Source organism: Patella vulgata, chromosome 5 (assembly GCF_932274485.2).
Source record: "Patella vulgata chromosome 5, xgPatVulg1.2, whole genome shotgun sequence".
Lineage (NCBI taxonomy): Eukaryota > Metazoa > Mollusca > Gastropoda > Patellidae > Patella > Patella vulgata.
In genome coordinates, this window is record NC_065883.2 from 24,932,745 (window position 1) to 24,953,863 (window position 21,119).

General features: G+C 36.3%; 1 protein-coding gene across 2 annotated transcripts; it reads left to right on the top strand.

The window, feature by feature from the left end:
• The first annotated feature begins 12,539 nt into the window (after positions 1–12,539).
• Positions 12,540–19,710, top strand: LOC126820894 (adenosine deaminase AGSA). Of its 2 annotated transcripts, XM_050549062.2 has the most exons (9): positions 12,540–12,858; positions 13,895–14,041; positions 14,438–14,504; positions 14,966–15,176; positions 16,254–16,381; positions 16,911–17,098; positions 17,719–17,876; positions 18,549–18,751; positions 19,167–19,710. In XM_050549062.2, the coding sequence occupies exons 1-9, from the start codon at positions 12,543–12,545 to the stop codon at positions 19,270–19,272; spliced, it is 1,524 nt and encodes a 507-aa protein (XP_050405019.1). In that variant the 5' UTR covers positions 12,540–12,542; the 3' UTR covers positions 19,273–19,710. The 2 variants fall into 2 exon arrangements, with proteins under 2 accessions (XP_050405019.1, XP_050405020.1); XM_050549063.2 differs by lacking the exon at positions 19,167–19,710 and having other exon boundaries at positions 18,539–18,714.
• Positions 19,711–21,119: the final 1,409 nt, after the last annotated feature.

Below are 21,119 nucleotides of genomic sequence, written 5' to 3' on the forward strand. Positions count from 1 at the left end.
GCTAGGGTAGGAGTATTACTAATCTCCAATCCCTAACCGGAAATTATTTTGACAGCAAAGTTGATCCTTATATAAAAAAAATAGAATTTCCTCGCCAAAACTGAACGCCATCTTGAATGATCACCGCCCCCCCCCCACCGGAATATTGACTCAGCGGTATCACTAATCGCATAAATGTGTATCGAAATGGATTCAGTTACTCCGGAAACGTATATTTTGATACCAAACTCGGTCATATTATCGTAATTAGGTGGTAATTGGAATTCGCAAGCCACAACCGGCGTCCATTTTGGATATTGGCCAATTTGCCCCATTTGGGCCCGGATTTCAGACTGGGGCTTCTATTTAGGTGATAATATACGTCTAGACCGGCATTTCTATCGCAGCAACTGTCCACACTTCTGCTATCTCGCTTCAAAGCCCCCCACCCAACTAAACTTTTTAATAGCAAGAAACAATCCCATAACTATCTTAAGCAGCCTAGTTTGTCACGTGACTTGATATGAGGGGGGCATTTTCAGTTTGTATTGGTCGTTACTCGCTGTCCATTTACCATTAATATCGAAGCCTGAGAAAATTCCCTCTGCCCTGTCGCGTAATGACAAAGTCGCTCGTACGTTGAAGTCCCTCGCTGTTCTCACAACCGCTAGCCATTCGATAAACAAAGTCAAGAGCCCCCTAAGTACTTTGGGCCGACACGTTCCCTTAAATTGTTGTTTTCTGTGTGTCTCAGGGTTTTTTTGGGGGGAAATCTAGTATGTTCTAGTAAGCTTGTGAATCTCTGCTTTTCCTATATACCAACTTTGCCATACTTTTATTGGAAATAATTACTCTAGAAATACCTTAAGGCTGCATCTGGGGTGGATGACACAGAAATTGTCCAAGCCTCTGATCAACTTCGATGTAGTCCCACCCACTGTTGATGTTTATATTTTTAGTCATGTAACACCACGTTATTCATGCAATTAAAGATAACGGTGGGTTTCTTAAAACTTCATGTGTATTGACGGAATAATAATATACAACTTGTTCAGGTGCAATCGGATTAAACTACAGATCGATTTTTCGTTTCGTTTTTTTTTTTTTTTTTTTTTCGATAGCCGCCACTGGTGCAGTGAAGGAAAGTTATACATAATTTGGAACTATATAAAAAAAAAAAGAAACCAAATTATATTCAGATTGGTTATGGTGTATCTCGCCAGTGTTAACAGAGATTATAGAGCTTCTGAAATCCAGTTCCATACTGTCGCTTATAGTAATAGATATATTATAGTGACGAGTATCGAGCACAGGGTAGATTGTGCTTACTTTTTTCTAAAAAACCTCATATAATGCCTCATTTGCGGAGCTCACATTACTAGGAAATTTGGTCGTTTTTTGTGTGTTCTACACAAAAGTATAACTAATTGATTTTTTAAAAGTTCGATAAGGATTCTGGAGATATCGATTAGTGTGACCTGCTAAAATGGTTTGACCAGGTCCCATTCTTCCTTCAAAGAGTTACTACAGGACAAATAATATGGCTTATTTTGAAATTCAAAGCTTGAGTTATTTATTGTTAACAATATACTCAGATAGTTCAATTTTCTATCAGATGTTTTACCACGCCATGTCTATGTGAAGTATTGGATGAATAATTTGATAAATGTTTTCTTTAAATTCTTATATGATCTATAGCATTGTTGAAATCCATAGAAACCAATATATATATATATATATATATATATATATATATATATATATATATATATATATATATATATATCCGATTATCAATTGTAGTTTACAGATTCACGATCCACCCAATACCTCGATCAGACAAATTTACACAACAACCGAATTAATGATAAATATACAAATGATATATTCAGTGCAATTTTACCAGTATTCGGTCTTGTGCATTTATTATGAGTGGTGTTATATATATACATAGATTAGAACCATATGCTACCGTTTTCCAGGGTTTTATCTTTATGTAACCAATTTCATGCACGTTGATGATCGATTTTCTATATAACACAAAGTCCTAACTGGAATGGGAGGAAGTTAGGTGGCCGAATCGTTCAACGCGTGCGCTTTAGACCTATAAGATCTGTCTTTGAGTCAATTGACTTAGTTTCGATTCTCAGCATGTTCATGACAAGGAGAAGGGTCTCCTGTCCAATCTCGTGAGTTTTTTCCGGGTTTCCTCTTACTGCCAAAACCCCTACGCGCAATCGAATTAATGAAATAAAAATGAAGCATAAGTCCCGAAATAACTAGTCTGTGTCGAGGGCAGTTAAAACCTATCTCTCTCTTTTCTTCTCCCAAAGTGAAGTTACGGTGAAACCCATAGTCAATTATCAATCGTCAGAATAAGATCAATAGTGATCGTGTTAATTTACAATATGCGCATGCGTTGTAGCAAATAATACTCGACCCCGGAGATAATAATACAATTAATTCTTACCTCCAAAATTCATCTGGGACTATTACACCTAATCTCCGTCGACACGTCATAATCCGATTTTAAACGATTATTATTAATTTCTGTCAATTCTGCCAATTCTTTCTCTACCATGATCACCACGCCTTTCGTGTGACGCTATCCGGGTGACATGTTGAAGTTTTAATTGGCTATGGTGAACGTCATGTAGGACCCGAGGATAAATGGTGTAAGGGCAATGTTAAGACACAAAGGAGACATACTATACCAAAACACGAACTATTTACTGGAAATCGACCATTACGCTGAGTAATTCGTTGATACAATGAGAAAAATCGACGAACATGAGCAGTGTTTGGTCGGTGTGAAGTTTTAACATACCGACAGGGAGTGTGGGGGGGGGGGGGGGGAAGAAACGTTAGCTTCGGGCTTTCGATACGCAGATACATTTCAGAGGTAAATATTGACATTTTGAAGATTACGCAAATACTACCATTCCGACAATATCAATAATAATTCGTTATTCTGACGATGTGTAAATACATTTTAGACAGATCCGATATGTTACCTTAAATTGAATCAAATTTCTAAGAATCATTGATTACAATAATCGTGTGGTTCCATATGACTAGACAGCAGAGAATTGTATAACTACAGCGCTTCTTCACCCGTGGCAGGATATATTATCAAAAACTGCCTTTTAGCGATCGCGGTTTCAAATAAACTGTCTAGTATAGTCGGTCTTTTGTCAATATCCTCTCTTATTTAAATCGCTAACCTTTACGCCTCTGGTCTTCAATTATTGAGGAATTAAGGGATATTAAATCTCTTGCAAAATACTATATTGTAAAGATGAATCGCTATAAGAAATATCAACCTTCGGCATTCAATGCAAACGATTTATAAACCAGACGATAGATAAGCATTGGGCAAAATCTTTAATATTAAAATAAATTTTAAAATCCGATGGTCTAAAAGGTTGATTATAGGCTTGGCATGTGAATAAATGTAGAAATACTAATATATATCAGATTTGAAGCCACAAAAAGACAATCTCTTACATAATGCATCTTTAATAGGCATCTGTACCGCATCTACCTGAAACTGTATCGCGAAGTGCCAGTGCCAGTGCCAGTGGCCGATAGCGGGGGAATCTATTCTCTTAATAATTTTCTCGTGAATGGCAGCTCAAAAGTATTGTGCTTAACCATTGGGTGTTTAGGCTCAGTATAGAGAGCGTGGTCCCTCTGAATCTATTATTTGTTAAGCATAAATCGTGCTGTACTACTTTAGGTGTTTCACTGGTTATAATTTCACGCTTCCGTGTTTTGTTTGTATTGTCGTACACAAGGCACGTTATATGCGGCGCCTAAATATGCGGCTGCTTTAAGATTTCGGGACAGGGTGAGGAGAAATGATAACGCAAGATGGTTTTAAAAGTTTATATAAATATCACCAATATCACATAGTTAAAAAAATAATATAATGATCATTCCGCGAACGCGGTTACAGGTTAAAGATGAAGCATCAGAGCATCACATGAAGAACGTCAAAAGCCTCATGGATAAGAATAACAACATGTCCTGAAAGAACAAAAATACATTCCATACTAAACTAATGATACAAGTCAATGTTATACAATCTCAATCATATCACAGTATAACCCAATGATTGACTTCCATCTTTGATAAAGTCTCTAAATTATTTCATAAAATCGTAATATATAATCATTCATTCTACACACTTTATTTCACAAAATAAAGTCACATATCAAGCATTCATGTATTTTAAAGTTATGTAAATGTAACATAAATGTGTCTTACGAATTTGTGGAAATGAGCTATATGAGTCTCAGGAACGAACCAGTCATACAAGCAGAAAAAGAAGAGTGAGAAAAGATACGGATTCATATCTTTTAATAAAATGCGCCACCCAAATAACAACCTACAACAAATCATATCACCTGATAAACAACCTCCAAGTGAAATGTACAACAAAACCTTCTAGAACAAAAGTAACTCCTCAATATTTTAAACTAAGGACACAAAGAATAAATTCCACCAAACATAAGAATCAAATCCTAGTTCCCACAAAACCAAGACCAAAACTTCAAAAGTATAACTACAATAGAAACTTATATACACCACAACCCATAACTCTTTTTTTTACTTTTTATAACTATGTAAAATAAAACTCGAAATCCCATCAATTAAATAACAAGACCAAACAACTAAATGGACAAACTGAAAAGTAAAACATTATAACCCGCTACATAAACAATGTAGTTTAAACCTTTGCGCCAACTACGGGTTATGAGTTCTGATCATGTTTTTCTGTAATATCACCAAAACTTTGGAACGAACTCCGTTATAAGATAAGAAGCTTTACATTTATCACTAAATTTAAATCTAAATTAAAAATAATAACAAATTAGCAAAACAGGTATTGTGTACCATGTTGATACCACTTTCCGTGGTGGGTGGGTGAGTGCTCTTTAGATTATACGGTCTATTGTGTTTTGATACCACGCTTATCGGTGACAAGGGATGGGTTTTCTCCGAGTTCTCCAAGTTTTCCCCCAGCTAAAAACACTTCCAACCAAGCTAATAGTTGAAATCCAAATATAAAAACATGTTACTCCAAAAATGACATAGTGTGTGTTAAACACCGTTTATCGGTAATCGTTTTGTACGGGGTAGTGTATTCTTGTTCTTTCTGGAAGATTCTCTGCTACTTTTCTTTTATTTGTGATGTTATTTTTTTTGTACTGTTGTTTTCTGCGGCCTATTAATACACAGTTTTATTTAACAACTTATTGGGGGCACGGTGGCGAAGTGGGTAAGACGCTGACTCGCTAGTCTAGAGGTCGGGTGTTCGATACCAGCATTGGCCGAGACAGTTCATCCAGATTTTCCGGCGTGGTTCGACCTTGTCAGTGATGCAGGACGGAGGGTCTGGCAAGAACAACTGTCTAGTCGTTCGGATGGGACGAAACACCGTGATCCCGTGTACATTGGCGTGCACGTAAAAGTTCCCTTGACAGTTGGAATTCGATATAAGAGTAGGTTGTAGTGCAGCTGTCCGGGCCAAATTTCCCTCATAGCACACTGTATGGCGTATGCCCGTCTCCATTAGCCTAGTTCGGAGCAGAACAATAGGACCTTAAACCCCATTTCATTTCATTTCATTTACCAACTTATTAAGGCATTCTTCACATCATAATGAATGGGCAGTTGTTATATTTGTCAATAATTATATTTAACAACATGTGGTAATTAATATTCATGATAGCCCAGTTTCTCATCATTAAGAGAATCAATTATTAAACTGACATTAATTCAAGTATCATAACTGAATATCACATCATATCGTATAATAACAATCAAAGATATTAATGGTAATTTGGAGTTACTGACATTTTATTCAACACAGAAATGAAACCAGGGCAAGTTATTAACACGCTTCAAGGCATAACAATCGAATTAAATTTAACCTCCTTAATCCTGGCATCGAGAAGTCGTATGTTATCTTCGTGAGGGGCGGCTGGAGATGGGGCGTGAGACGGTGCGGGCTACATGCTACATGCTAGTGGAGAAGACAAGGAATTGAACTCTCAACTAGAATGTCCTGGCTCCGGTTCCGATGTGCAAGGGTGATATGAACAGTGTGTTTAGTCGTTAGAATGGTGTGAAAGCCCCATGTATACTTTTGTTTGTATGTAAAGGATCCCTTAACAGATTAGTGAAGAAGGCGAAAACGCCCCTTATCGGGCAAAATTCTTCTATCGAATTAGATTTAAGAATAACAACATGCGTGTATCAAAATCTCCGAAGTATTAGATCTGTCATGTTACTTACAATGGTTATTAGTTCGAACACACACAGTTAAAACTAAAAATATTGCTCATGGCTACAACGGTTCAATTCAGTTTACACAAGAGAGAGAGAGAGAGAGAGAGAGAGAGAGAGAGATTTGAGTTCGTCTATTCGACCACATTATTATGGTTCAACATAATGGTGTAGCTTGTTGTATATTACCTGTGAGTATAAATCAGAGCAGAGCAGACACACAAAAATGTCAAAGTTAACGGTACAATAACTGTTACTTATTAACAGACTACCCATCTTGGATATAATAATGACCATTACCACTACCACCCCTGGCCTGATACAGCTCAATATCGTCGAGTGCCTGGGTGAACACGTTCACATCATGTATTATTAATTGATGTCGGTGGATAGTATCGCTGACAAACGTATCTCATTAACTCAAAAGAATAATATATAAAGCAGTAAAATGTCGAAATTAATCCGAAACAGGAAGCGGCTTCATCTATAAGTATAAATTGAATTAAAACTGAAATATATTGTTGTGATGTCTGTACATTCATGTAAATAGGGAAAGTAAAATAGAAGATGTCCATCCAGAATTATATCATGATTATTATACATATATGGTAAAGTAATTATGACCTACTATCATTCCATAATAGTACATTCCAGAATGGTGACTCAACTATACGTCATTCGCCCTAGAAGTATACCTTTTCGATGTTGGGTTTAGGTGTAAATCATTTCTTTCAAATAAATGTTTGTCTACAACAAACATAATAATTATGCAACCCGTTCCGATTTCAACGTGTTATTTACCAACTGTTTAGTTTAGGGCAGTTTGGCCGCAGATCACTAATTATTTCCCCATTGACTTTAATGTTAATTCTCGTCTCTTAGACCGGCTCTAACTTTTTCCCAAATGTTCGTTGGGTAGAACGCTTTCTGCCACAGATGGAGCAACATGTGGCAAACTCTTGCCCAAAAGCATGTATGAGGTTCACCATGAAATACTTGAGATACACAAGCTGGAAGTAGAGACAAGTAAACATGCAATTTCCGACCCTACATTTCAACGTAACCAACCTCACAACTCTTGTATCCTTCCGCCTCAAAATCATGAATATTCACCAAAACATGGCAGAAAATGTATTTTCAAACCCTTTTTTTCGATTCTACTCCAAAAAGTCAACAAAAATCGCCATGCAAAAAGGGGAAAAAGGGAAAGTGAGAGAGAGACTAAAAATGACTTTGGCCCTTGTTTCGTGTTGCGGAAGTCACAATGTGGTCGGTGATAGTCGGGCTAAGATAAGTTGTAATTTTACTGTACCGATATATCCTTAAAGAGAGGGGGCTGTGGTTAACGCTTACTCGGCACAAACTAGGTCATTTCGGAACTAATTTATGGTTCAATTTTATTTCAATAATCGCTTGTGCGTAGGGGTCTTTAACTGCGGGAGGAAACCAAACTAGAGAAAAGGATTAAACCTACGAAGTTGGGCGACCGACCCCATTCCTTGTCAGGTTATAGGCTACAAGCGGGGAATCGAGAAACATTAAGGACAGCACATAAACATGATAACGACCAGTGAAATCTTGTCGAAGCGTTGCGTGTGTATATAGTGATTGTTATCCATAAAACTGCTGTTCAATCGCTAAATGCCATTCAAAGATTTTAAGACAAACCCTTTTGTATACCATTCACTTCATAGCGTCAATAGAATGAGAATATTTTGGACCAGGGAAGGCACTACTCATCTATTTATTGTTCTTGGCGTGGAGTTCTTCGAAAAAGTCAATTCAAGTAAGACCAAAATATAATATTGCGACGACGACGCAATGTCTCGGTTCCTTGTCCACTATCGTACTATATATATTTTTCATTGAGGTGTTATGGAAATGAATTCCAATTTCCATTCGTTTTTATGTATACTCTATACTTGATGAACAGGGTTTGCATGCGAATTATAAATTAGGTACATACCTCAAAAAAGTTTATAGCGATAAAGCTTCGTTTCTTCCGACATTTATAGCGACAATCTATCACCAAGATCCTAAAATACTAGTAAATATCTTCAGTAACATGAATTTAGTGGGATATCGAAGAAAATTGATGTCTTCAATTCCACCGGAATTATTTGGTCAGTGATAATAAATCTCGAATCAGATTTGATATTGGGCATGGTTGGTAAATGGTCAGTTTTATTTGGGTTGTAATAAAGAAACCAATATGTATACCACACGACGTTACGAACTGACTTGGTCGACTGATAACAGTAACTAAAACGTTGATTAAAAAAAGCCTCCTACAAGTCACTCTATGTACTTTTAGATTTATTATTTCGAAATTGCTGTTTGTATCCGTGCTTTATTTACAGAACAGTATATCAGATTAATTATAGAACATTTTTTGTGCAAAATATCATTAATGACACATAATGCCAAACCAAAACCGGTTGAGGTGGGTGGGGTGGGGTGTCTTTTTTCCCCCTTTTTTTTCTTATATGTAATCTAAAAAGAAACACAGAAATGGGTGATGGGTGATAGCAGGACAGGTAGTATGGGCAGACTTCGTAATGCTTTCAGAATGTGGCATTCTACCTATGTTATTATTCTTTATCATTGCAACATTTAGACCTTATGGAGGTCTCTCATGAGGTCCCGTCCGGCGTATGAATTAAAGACTAAATGTTTTATTTTTCATTTCCAACATTTCATCGTTAAAACCAATAGATCGTAATAATAAATAAAAATATCTTTTTTTAAAAAAAAGTGCAACGGATGTAAATCTTCTTTAAGAAAGATTTGCGCCATATCATCATATTCATGAACCGCCTTTATTTCAGTGCGGAAAAGTAGGACCTTAAAACCATTTCTGAACGAATGAAGATACCTGCAATTGATTTCAATGCGGAAGTTAGGGTTTTAGTGAGGAGGAGTGTTTTTCTTATATAGTAATGTCTGTTGAATGATTGATAGCTGTTGTTTTTATTTACTTGTCACACGGGTGTGTGAAGACATTCACCACTATATATTATTTTTAAATTCCTTTATAATTTATAAATAATTCCTTAATTTTGATAATAAAATTCCGGAATATGAAAGGGGAATTAGGTAAGATTAGATAAAGAGCTGAAAGTTATCGCTATAATCGTTAAAAAATAGTTAATGAAAACAGAATATGCTGAAGTGGTCAGTGAGATTGTTTCACTCTAAACCGAGATATTAGCGATTCAATTCTAGGCTAGCCTTAATCGTCATGACTACTGTTGGTACGATAATAAACATAGCCTCGATTATCCATTTTTACGTTAAATCAACCATCACAAAACGTATTCATGTCCATTAAATATCGCAGACTAACGATGGCATCGAGAGTTGGTTCTGGTCTTAATGAGTTAATCAATGTCTTATAATTAATAATTTAGATAACATTTAAGCCTAACGCTGGCGTCACGCCGTCCCGAAAATGACAAGAGATGGTCATACGAATATGGAATTTTGAATTTCGCGCGAAGATGGCCCCGATCTTGGTCAAAAACCAATCAACGGCCGAAGCAAGTGTGATGGCACCCGAACCACGCAAGAATGTATACGAAAATATAAATTTTGTATAGTAGTTTATGCCCGCAGGACACACATGAAGGCCACGCGATGGCTATGTAAAGTTGCTCAGCAAGATGCTTCATCGGGCGCCACAATCTCTCGAAATTGACACCAGATAGTCACACGATAAAGTAATCGTGATGGCATATTAAACCATCGTAGGGGCGTCTGTGAAGTTTTTTAGGATCCGGCAAAGCAACTTCATGAGCCCTGGCAAAATCTTTGGCATGTCAAAATATTGCCGAAAGACCTTGCGAAACTTCATTTTCGCGCTGAATTCGTGTGTCGATTTCTGTAGTACTATGGTCTTTGCGACCATATTGTATCTTTAACTAAGTATTGGGTCCACATACACACATTGTATAGAAGTCCTGTCTCATATGCACTAAAAATAAGTGACAGGTTGACACATAAAAGAGTTATAGAACCAAACCATAGCTGGTTCCATGTGTCAACAAAAGATCACCAGATCACACGTGATTGGAAATTTACTAATTTCATCATTTGGCTTAAGTAACCAATCATAATTGCACAGATTCAATGTCACGAATAGCCTAGTCTGTGCGTGATGTCCATATAGGTCCTATAAAAGAAACCCTGCAAGATTATTGGATTCCGGAGAGATTACCATCTGAGTTCCTAGACCATATGATGTAGCAATTATTATCAGTAGACTCGCTGGGGCGAGTCTGGCTGGATGGGGTTTGAGAGAATGACTTTATTGTAATCAACTATGCATGTATCTATGTATCCAGCTATGCTATTAAATGTAAAAACGAACTGATGCATTGTTATAACTGAGAAGACAAACGTCTTAACTACTTAGATAAGAAGCAAATACATAACGTGAAGAGGAAGCAAAGACTACAAGGGAAAATACTAGACGATCACAAGGCTATTAAAATATGTAGTAAGAAAAGCGGGCATGGGTGTGGCAACCGGTTTGTCAGAGGCCCGCTTTCAACGTCTGACAAAAGACCCATGGTGCTACATTTTACCCTTCATAAGGCCATCGTGAGGGCATTGCACGGACTTCACGTAGTCAATCGGGCAGATTCTTATTTGCTTCGTCAAATGTGTAGTAAAACTTAAAAAAAACATTCAACAGAGAAATTTGTTTCCACGGAAACACACAAATTATAAAATCCGAGAAATTTCTGATTAGCAGGTTACAAAGTTTCGTGAAGATATCTTGAATCGTTGTAAAGAATACGCCAGTTAGACCCGATTAGTAACTGTCTGTTTCGAGCTGAATTATCTAGAAATCAGCGTCTATAGCCTGTAAACGGACTTCAAATTATAGTTCAGACTATCTTTGATTGCTTTAATGTATTGTGATCACTGCAGTTACACCTGAGAAATATTAAATAATGTTATATAGTACAGATAAAAATTATAACACGAATCTATGAACTCTCTGATATCGGACGCAGTAATTTTCTTTCTTTCAGTAGATTATTAGATGTATGAGTATTGATAAAAAGTTTGAATTAATTGATCGGTCCCCCTCTCTCTCTCTCTCTTTCGCTCTCTCTACACACTATATTACTTTAGCGTTGGCATCAGTAGAACCTAACCTGACAGCTGTATTCTAGTATTTCTATTTGGACCGCTGCGGTTGTAATTCTTCTCTGTTCATTACACAATAATTTCTACCATTGGAAAAGTGTAGAATGAGGCTTTAAATTGGATATGAATACAGAATATATATAAAAAACAGATAATATACACAATAATAACGTAATCCCTCTACAGGCAATTATTTAAATTTTAAAAACAATAGATAGAGAATGCTTAGTGATAAGCTTTTAAAAACATTTGACAGAGATTGCTTGATTGTGATAAGATTTTAAAAACATTTGACAGAGATTGCTTGACTAGTGATGAGATTTTAAAAACAATGGACAGGGATTGCCTGTGGTAAGGACGAACCCTATTGAAATTCAGGACCATGCATCAATTATTTGCAGAGTTATTGTCGCAGTCGGACATCATTTATTTGCGTAGTATTAGATTTGTCATCAAAATATTTTAATAGTTTTAAAGGTCATAGCTGTCAAAAGTTTCTTTTTATTGAAACTTGCTGTGAATTATTGAGGTTATATGGCGAAGAATAAAGTTGAACCCTATCGAGTATTTGTAGACTTATTAGTCTTATCATCGATACCCTGTTCTTGTAGATATCTTAAGCTTCGGCTACGTTAAATTCAAGACATGCGGGTCTTTTTGATATTTTTTATTTTATGAGCTGCCTTTTCTTTTTGAATATTAGAAAAATTTCAATAAACTTTATCACTCAAATCATCAGCATTGTAATAACCTCGCTTTATATATGATACGCTTAATTATAATAACAAATTTCCGGCAATCATATTTATGATATATATCAAATATTAGTTTAATATCATGACAACTGGTATCTTACTGTGATATATCCGATTTAACCCCCCAAAAAATAAAATGGATAATTTTGAATTGATCAAGGTTAAAGGGACATATTTTGGACGAGTAAAATTCGCTGCGGGACCAGCTTAATAGCCAGGCCTATACATACTTATAACGAAACATTTTGTTTAGACGTATCTTGAATAAAATAAATGTCACTTTAAATGCAGATTATTCGTATATAAATAAACTGGCTGTTTGCCGTTTTAAATTATTTTGGTAATAAAGTCTGCACAATGATGAAGTATCTTTATTTTGCGCTTTATCTTTTGGGAATAGCCATGACTTCCACGACTTGTACAACTCTTAACGCTTATCTTGAGGACAGAGAAAGGCTCATTACTGAAGAAAACCGCGAGAGAATGGGAAGTGATTTGGTTCTAACAGAAAAAGAACTGCAAGTAAATGCGATATTTATGGACGAGAAGAAAAAAACAATCAAAAGTGCCATCTTCAATAATACCATTTTCCCTCCAGCTCTTAGTTTTTTTAAGACCAAACATCTTATAGACGAGTCCTTGATCTTTCAGATGATATCTAAGATGCCGAAAGGTAAGTAACTGACCTATCCATGAATTTTTTTAAAAAGATAATCAATCAATGTACAGCGGTGAGTTTAAAATAGATTGAGGCAAGTCGGACTTCGAGTACTTTCTTGCAGTATGATAAACTTTGTTAAAAAGTCATATTATTTGGCTTAGCTAAACAGTTTTCTTGTCAAATTTGACTATATATATATTTCAAATATATTTTAAATATTTAAATGTAGATAGTGCTCCTCGCATATAAATAAATGGCCTTTAAATTAAAGAGTAGTCAAAAATGTTGTTATTGTGTAGGGGGGTGGCTATGAAGATTGCGAGAGGGAGGAGTGTATTTTTCAAAATTGTATTGACCATATCATGAAATATTTGGTTCCGTAGGCAAAATTTGAGTTGAAGCAATTACATGCACTAAAACCTACGAAATTGTTCTGTTCGAGGCCTTATGGAATGATAAATATTTTGTTCTGTAGGAGCCTCAACAGGGGCACACATGGCGCACAATATGAGTTGGCAATAGGGATAAAAGCAATATTTAGAGCAAAATTGTCTCGAAGGCTAAGGCGCTAGCTCATTAACCATAATGTTGTGTTAGCCGGGAAATTTTTTCGTGATTTTCCATTCTGTTTCCCCTTGTCAATGTTGTGTAGGTTTACCCCAGTAACATGGTGGGACGATGGCAGCAAGATTTTGCAAAAACACACCAGTGTGGTTTAGTAGTTGCAGCAGAAAAGCGCTAAACCCTCAAGCTTGTCCAAGAAGTAAATATCCCGAAAATATTATTTGCGATTTGGAATCCGTTTTGCTACCCCCGGCTAGCTAATAGTTGAAGCATCATATTGGGCTTCAGGAATATGTATATTGGGGTATAAGGAACAGAGTGAAATGATATGGGTTTTAGGTTAAAGCACACCCAAAAGCGATACGGTCATAAACAAGATTTTAGCATTAATTTAGTATTTTGAAGGTGGCTTTAAACAAAACAAAATGAACATTATTGTCACATAAATAAATAGAAAATCTGTTGCTTTTTATATTGAAATTAGGCGGTGCTTTACATACCCACAGTACGTCGTTGGTTAGTACAGATTGGTTGGTACAAAATGTTACTTATCGTCCTCATTGCTATATGTGTAGAACTTTTGATGACAAATACAGATTTAGATTCTTTGAAGTCGCCCCCTTTAACGCTGGTAAGTAATAACAATTATATATCCGATTTAACTTACTATTTATCTGATACGGATTTACTGATTACAGTTTTACAGTTCTTGCATCTGGCAATATTGCAGTACACGTTGTGCCTGGTAATATTGCAGTTGTTGTATCTGGTAAAATTGCAGTTGTTCTTTTTGCTAATTTTGAAGTATATCTAATAAGACTAGTTTTGTGTATCTAGTAACACCACTGTTTTACGGTTGTTGTATATGGTTAGAATATTATGCTATTACTATTGTTGCATGTGTAGAATATTACGGTTGTTCTATCTGACAAAAGCTATATTCCCAAATGTAGAGACTTCATATTTAAACTTCATGTTGATATTGGTGTAATAGGCCTGTATATTCAACATTGTCTTTAATTCTTAGAGTGCCCGTGGGAATCTATTGCTGTATTACGACAGGAATCTGTAAATGTAGCGGAATTTGATAAAAGGTATATATTTCTTTAATATAACACCAGGTCTTTATCAGCTTCTATCCTTCTTCATAATTAGTTTTAATTTTCAAAACAACATCAGTTTACACGCTTCTTTATAATTAGTTTTAATATTTAAAAAAACATCACTTTATACCCTTCTTTATAAGTAGTTGAAGTATCTAATATAACATCAGTTCTCGATCTATTTACACGCGTCTTCATATTTAGCTTATATATTTTACACCATTCTTTATAATTAGTTTAAATTAATTAAAATTGTCTATGCAAAATCCACTAGTTCACGCTGGTTAAGCAATATTAAGAAACAAGACTGAACCTAAATGATTTCTGGATACTTGCTGTATTTGTAATGTTTTAATCATAAAATGTTCTTACATACATCTTTGAAATATTTGCATTGATGATAGCGTCCATTTTAACTTGTTTAACAATTCTTGTATTATATTTTACCCCAGTTTATACGACAAGTTTTCGGTGGTTATTAATGATCCGGAGATACAACACGTCACTGTGAACGATGTCTGGGATGATTTTATAGAAGCTTTTACTATGATTGATGGATTAATACAGCATACACCAGTTTTTATAGATTACATAGAACAGGCTATGGAAGAATTTCTACAAGACAATGTTCAGTATTTGGAAATAAGAGCCGATCTTCCTATGGTAACATCTAAAACTTTGCTATTATTATAGGACATGAAAGATTTGCAATTCTGACCGGCTACATTTTGTTTTCTGTTTTATTCACCAAACACATAGTTTTGGCGTAAATAGTCGTCACCCAGTCCGTCCGTCAACAATTGGCTTCATTTTTTGACGGATATGTTTCAAATTGGGTGTGAAGGATTGTGGTCATGAGAGGACGAGCTCTATCTTCTGTACCGGAGTTACCCTCCCCCACCCTCCCTTTCCGAAACCCTTGTTATAGAGGCTATAGTTTTTAACAGGTCTTTTTCATATTTGGTGGGAAGCATTGGGGTCATAAGACGTTGCATCCTATCGATAATCAGCCTTCTGGAGTTACATCCTCGTATCGAAATCCTTGTGAACGCGATAGAGGTTGAGAATTTTAACGGATCTTTTTTTCAAATTTGGTCATGAGAGAACAAAGCATATCGATATTTAGCATCCCCCAACCGTCTGTCCCAGAGTTATTCTCCTTTTCCGAAAACCTAGTGAACATGATAGAGGCTACAATTTTTAATGGATTTGTTTCAAATCTGGTGAAAAGCATTAAGATGTGAGAGGACAACTCCTATAAATATTCATCGTTCCAGGACCTTTTTCCGAAAAAACTATGAACACGATAGATTTGGTCAGCATCCAAGTTTTCCTTTCGGATAAGCTGCTATTACGACATATTAAACCCGCTTGTAACTAATAACAGACAACTTAATAGATAACATACACTATGTTTATTAACTTCAACATTTCAATGCAGGTTCTCTCACTGTTTTTAAGCAATTATGATAATCACGAGAGAACCCTCATTGAAACGTTGCAGTTAATAAACCTGGTGAATGTCATCAATAAAGCTGTTTGTTATTATATATTGCTTTCACTAAATGACAAACTAATAATATACGTTCGTAAATGTAATGCTTGTAAGTGTAATGCTTTGTAGCTTATTTTAATGTCTATGCTAATTTATTTTAATATGAAAATTTATTTTTTTTTAAAATAATTATACTCACTAATTGTAATATGTACACTAAAATTATTTTCTTATTACTTACAAAGCTGTATAACCTAGATGGAAGTAAATACTCTAGAAGTTATTGCATGCACATATATCAGAGACAACTAAATAAGTTCAAGCTGAGGCATCCAGGATTTTCCGGGTTTAAGATAATTCTTGCTGGGAACAGGTAAGAACTTGGCGTTTCTGACTGCTCTTGTTCAAATGTTAAATGCCAAGGTAGATGCTTCTTCATCTTATCAAGCCCTTCACGTAATTCCCCGCATATTTAGGCACTAATTTCGATTGGGTACTGACCCAGGTTGAGGGCCTATCAGATTCTTGGACCATCTCGCGCTTTCCAAAATGTCTACCTGTGATAAGGTTCGTTCAATGTCAAGGTTTCCGTGGAGGGCGCCATGTTTTATTTGAATGTGTTTATGTCACAGCCATGTTATATTTGAATGTGTTTGTGTCACAGCCTTTGACTGGGTTCTACTCTTCACTTGTATGTGGAAAAGGGAGATAACGTAGCTATAAGTTTGGGAATTCCAGAGCAGTATAGCAACGTCTAGATGTTGTAAAACTCGCGGGCGTTGCTTCATGAACATGATGGTTCACCATCCCCATGCTGTGTTTGCAACTCAGTTTGTTTTTCTAAAAACCACTTGTGTTTTATTTCATTATTACATTAACATCTCCGTAACTTCGTTTTTCAGGTATCTGTCTCGTTCTGTTATTTGGGCAGATCTACAATTAGCTGTAACTTTAAAACATTACTACCCAGAGCTTATGGCCGGCTACGATCTGGTTTTTCAAGAAGGAAGGGGAAATCCACATGTGTTTTACATAAATGAACTACTTGCCGTTAACAATCTTAGATATTTCTTTCATTCCGGCGAAACTAGTAAGTAAATCATAACATTTGAAAAAAGTATACCTATGAATGATTCATACTCTACTTCAATTGTTAGAACTAAAAATTGTAAGTCGACACTATTATTTATTTTCAAATCTTTGTGGTCGTGTTGTTTTGACACAACAGAGAGAGAGAGAGAGAGAGAGATGGGGTTTAATGTCCACTCGACACAAACTAGGTCATTTCGGGACAAACATATGGGTTTAATTTTATTTCAATAATTCGCTTGCGCGTAGGGGTCTTTAGCAGTGGGAGGAAACCGGAGAACCCGGAGAAAACCCACGAGGTTGACCAGGGGACCCTACTCCTTGTCACGTACAACCGGGGAATCGAAACCACGCCAGTCGACTCAATGACAGACTTTATGATACAGCGCGCACACGCTAACCATTCAGCCATCCAACCACCCTTTGACACAACTGAAAACATGGGAATATTTTGTTTTCGTCTGCAAATGCCAGTGATTGGTCGACAGTATAACATGGCCAGCATTTCTTCTGAATGCATGACTTTGTACTTCCGTGCCCGAAAACAATAAATATTTCTTTCAACTTTGAAATTATAGTTACCTAAATACTATTTTGTGTTAATTTTTAATGGTTGAACAGACTGGCAAGGGACATCGATTGACAATAATCTTATTGACGCCATCTTGCTAAACACCACAAGAATTGGGCATGGTTTCGCCGTTTCTAAACACCCCGCCGTATTACAAGCAACAAAAGAAAGGGGCATTGCTATTGAGGTTAATCCGATTTCAAACCAGGTAGGCTATAGTGACTTACTTATAAACTTAGATGTGTATATATTGTGACAATTTTTATGTTTTTTTGTTATGTTACAATCGAAGTTTCGTCCACCAAAGTTTCGGTCACAGAGGTATCGGCCACGTGTGCGCAAATAGAAGCTAACTGGTTAGGGTTAAAAAAAACCTGTAACCGAAACGTTGGACACTCGTTAAATTTTACCTTTTCCGCGATCCATTTGTTCTACTACAATTTTTCTAGTTCAGTATTGAAATTTAAACAGGCTACTTTGCCCTAATCGCTATATTGTTGATAACGCCACTGTCCTGGCTTGCAACTTCATATACTCACGAGCTGGGGGCCGCCCCCCCCCCCATTTTGGGCACCAAATGCTTTTAAAATTTGGGCACACACTTGTACTTTGTAAAAGTTGTATAAAAAAATATTGTGTTCTTGAATGTGTCTAATTTAACACCAATTTTATTATTATTATGTAACATACTAAGAACCTAACTACATTTTTTGGGCACCAACCACTACCGCCCCCCCCCCCCCCAGTCAAAAATTTCCCCGCACGCCTATGTTAACTCACACAACTAACCAGAGCCGGCGGTATATTATGCTGGGTGTCCCACGTTTGATTTTGATCGCATGCACCATTCACCATATTCATTTCTCTTAGCTTTGTGTAGGTATTACATCTGGTACATGATCTCAGAAACCATCCGGCAGCCATGTTGATATCCCAGAATTACCCTGTTGTCATTAGCTCTGACGATCCCGCTGTTTGGGATGCTAAGCCTCTCTCACACGACTTTTACGAAACCTTTATGGCACTGTGTGGCCAGAACGATGATATCAGAGTGCTTAAACAGCTAGCACTTAATTCATTACAGTAAGTTTTACTTCACGCATATAGTTCTTCAGTAGGCTATTAATTATATTTCATCTTCTAAGGAAAACAGCTATACAAAATAATTAATCCAAAGATATATTGTATATAGAAGAATATTACAGTTTAATTTCTAAATATTAAAATGTCCTAATGAAATTTTAACAGATTCTTAATGACCAGTATGCCGGCTCCGAGTACAAACATGTATTTAGAATACTGGTTAACTTTATTTTATGTGTTATATAACTTTTCGTATTTATAAATGAAATATAAGAATATATATCATACCTAGCAATATTAGTATTTAGATATTAGTTTATGTTTTAATGCACAGCATTAACAAAAAGGTAATAAAATTGTACGTGTATTTATATTTATATTTATATTTAACTAAATATAATTCATTTGTTTAAAGGTATAGTGTGATGAGTCCTGGAGACAAGGAACGGGCTATTGCTTTGTGGCACCAGCATTGGGAGGTTTTCTTGAACGAAGTATTGGCAATGACATCTTCAATCTAATGATGTCGGCAAGTCTTTATTCAGAAAGGAACTCTCTTGTACAGAAAGAAATATTTGCGTATAACACGAAAACTTGCTTCCTCTCTTAGTTCTTGTTTGCAATATGGCTACTGTGGTAGAAGACGTTTCAACCATACAGTAGTATGTTAATGGTGTTATGTTTATGTTTATTGAATTTAATATAATGCTCATTATTACATCTTTGATATATTCAAGGCTGCTGTACATGAACGATATATATGTACACACACACACCCACACACACAAACAGTAAATAAATAAATAAGTAAATAAAATTATGAAATAAACCCATAATACAATAATACAAATTGTTATTAGCAGAATGTTCTTTCAAAGAGATAAGTTTTCTTGAAATGTTCCAATGAAGGACACTCCTTCAGATTTTGCGGTAGTTTATTCCAGAGTTTTGGTCCTGCTGCACTCAAAGATTTGTCTACAGAGGTTTTATTTTTATTCATAATGTGGACGTATTATGCCGTTGCCCCTGTCTGTTTGTTGATGTGTATGTGTGTGTATGTGGATTGCCTACTTTCACAACACGAGAGTCGCCGTTAAGCCACGCGACGAAAAAGTCGCCGAAAAAATCGGCGCCTTCTTCGGCGACTTTTTCGTCGCTCTGGCTTAACGGCGATTTTTTCGGCGACTTTTTCGTGTTGTGAAAGTCGCGGGTCGCCGTTAAGCTAGTATGACGAAAAAGTCGCCGATCGGCGCCTTTTTCGTCGTGCTGGCTTAACGGCGACTCTCGCGTTGTATCTAGGAACCCGCCGATCTAAATGGACGCTTTCAGCCATCATAGTAATGATTTTAGCAACAAACCTATATTTTAGCCTTAGTTTGAATATATATTGTATAATTCCCTTTTCATTTTTATTAATATTGATCACTCTGTTACCAGTTAGTGTTCTGTTCTTCGTCTGCTCGGTTTTCTGTGAGTTTCCGACCTCTGAAACAAAACGAATATAATAACCCCCATAATAATAGCCCGAAAACAAAAGTTCTTCGTCCCACACATTAACTTGTCATTCACACTTTTGTATTATATTGACGTTGTTTGCTACCGACGTGTTGACCTTAATGACAATGTGGGTAGTTATCATATCAACAATAGGACAATTTTTACTTATTCATTGACAATAATTTGTTTTTCCCTATTAACAACGAATATAATATCATAATCTAATTTCCATTTAGCCCGTGAGTCAGAGGTGATGTGTTTCAATTGTTTATTAATGCTTTAACCATGCATTGTCAGTTGTCTTCTCAGATGTCCAGTCTAATTAAGATTGCAACAATGTTTCGTTCCCTTTTATTTCTCGGCTGTTAGCTACGCCAACGACGAGATCATGGACACCCGACCAAGAAACCAATCTCGACGTCATGGGCGGCCCACCAGTCTCGGCGCCCCATCAATCATGTATTATCATTATAAGGCGCCCCACCAATCATGTCATTATGGGCGTCTCTCCGGTATAAGGCACCCCACACATCACGCCGTTTTTAACGACTTGGTTGGGAAGGCGCACATAATGCCGAGTTGGGTTCGTATTGTGTCCAATGGAAAGGGCGGCTTCGGTGCCCATTGGGGGCGTCGGGTTTTTTTTTCCTGAATGGGTCTGTAGCTTGAACTGAAATAGGGATCAATTTCTCATCAACAAACTATTTCGGTAATTTTGAGACAAACTTATGGCAATTGTAATTTCTACGGTTAACTTTATATTTATACAGTGACTGGTTTCCCGCGGGTCTACCTACCAATCAAAACCCATAATACAGAAAATTCCTAAAGATAGAGGCTACAATTTTTAGCAGAGGTCGCGCACATGTGA

What these genes read in the sequence shown, in the direction of transcription:
- LOC126820894 (XM_050549062.2), top strand. Translation starts at nt 12,543, where the DNA reads ATGATGAAGTATCTTTATTTTGCGCTTTATCTTTTGGGAATAGCCATG. An exon ending in GTAGCGGAATTTGATAAAAG is followed by an intron (nt 14,505 to 14,965) that starts GTATATATTTCT and finishes ATTTTACCCCAG; the next exon opens with TTTATACGACAAGTTTTCGG. An exon ending in CTTTCATTCCGGCGAAACTA is followed by an intron (nt 17,099 to 17,718) that starts GTAAGTAAATCA and finishes ATGGTTGAACAG; the next exon opens with ACTGGCAAGGGACATCGATT.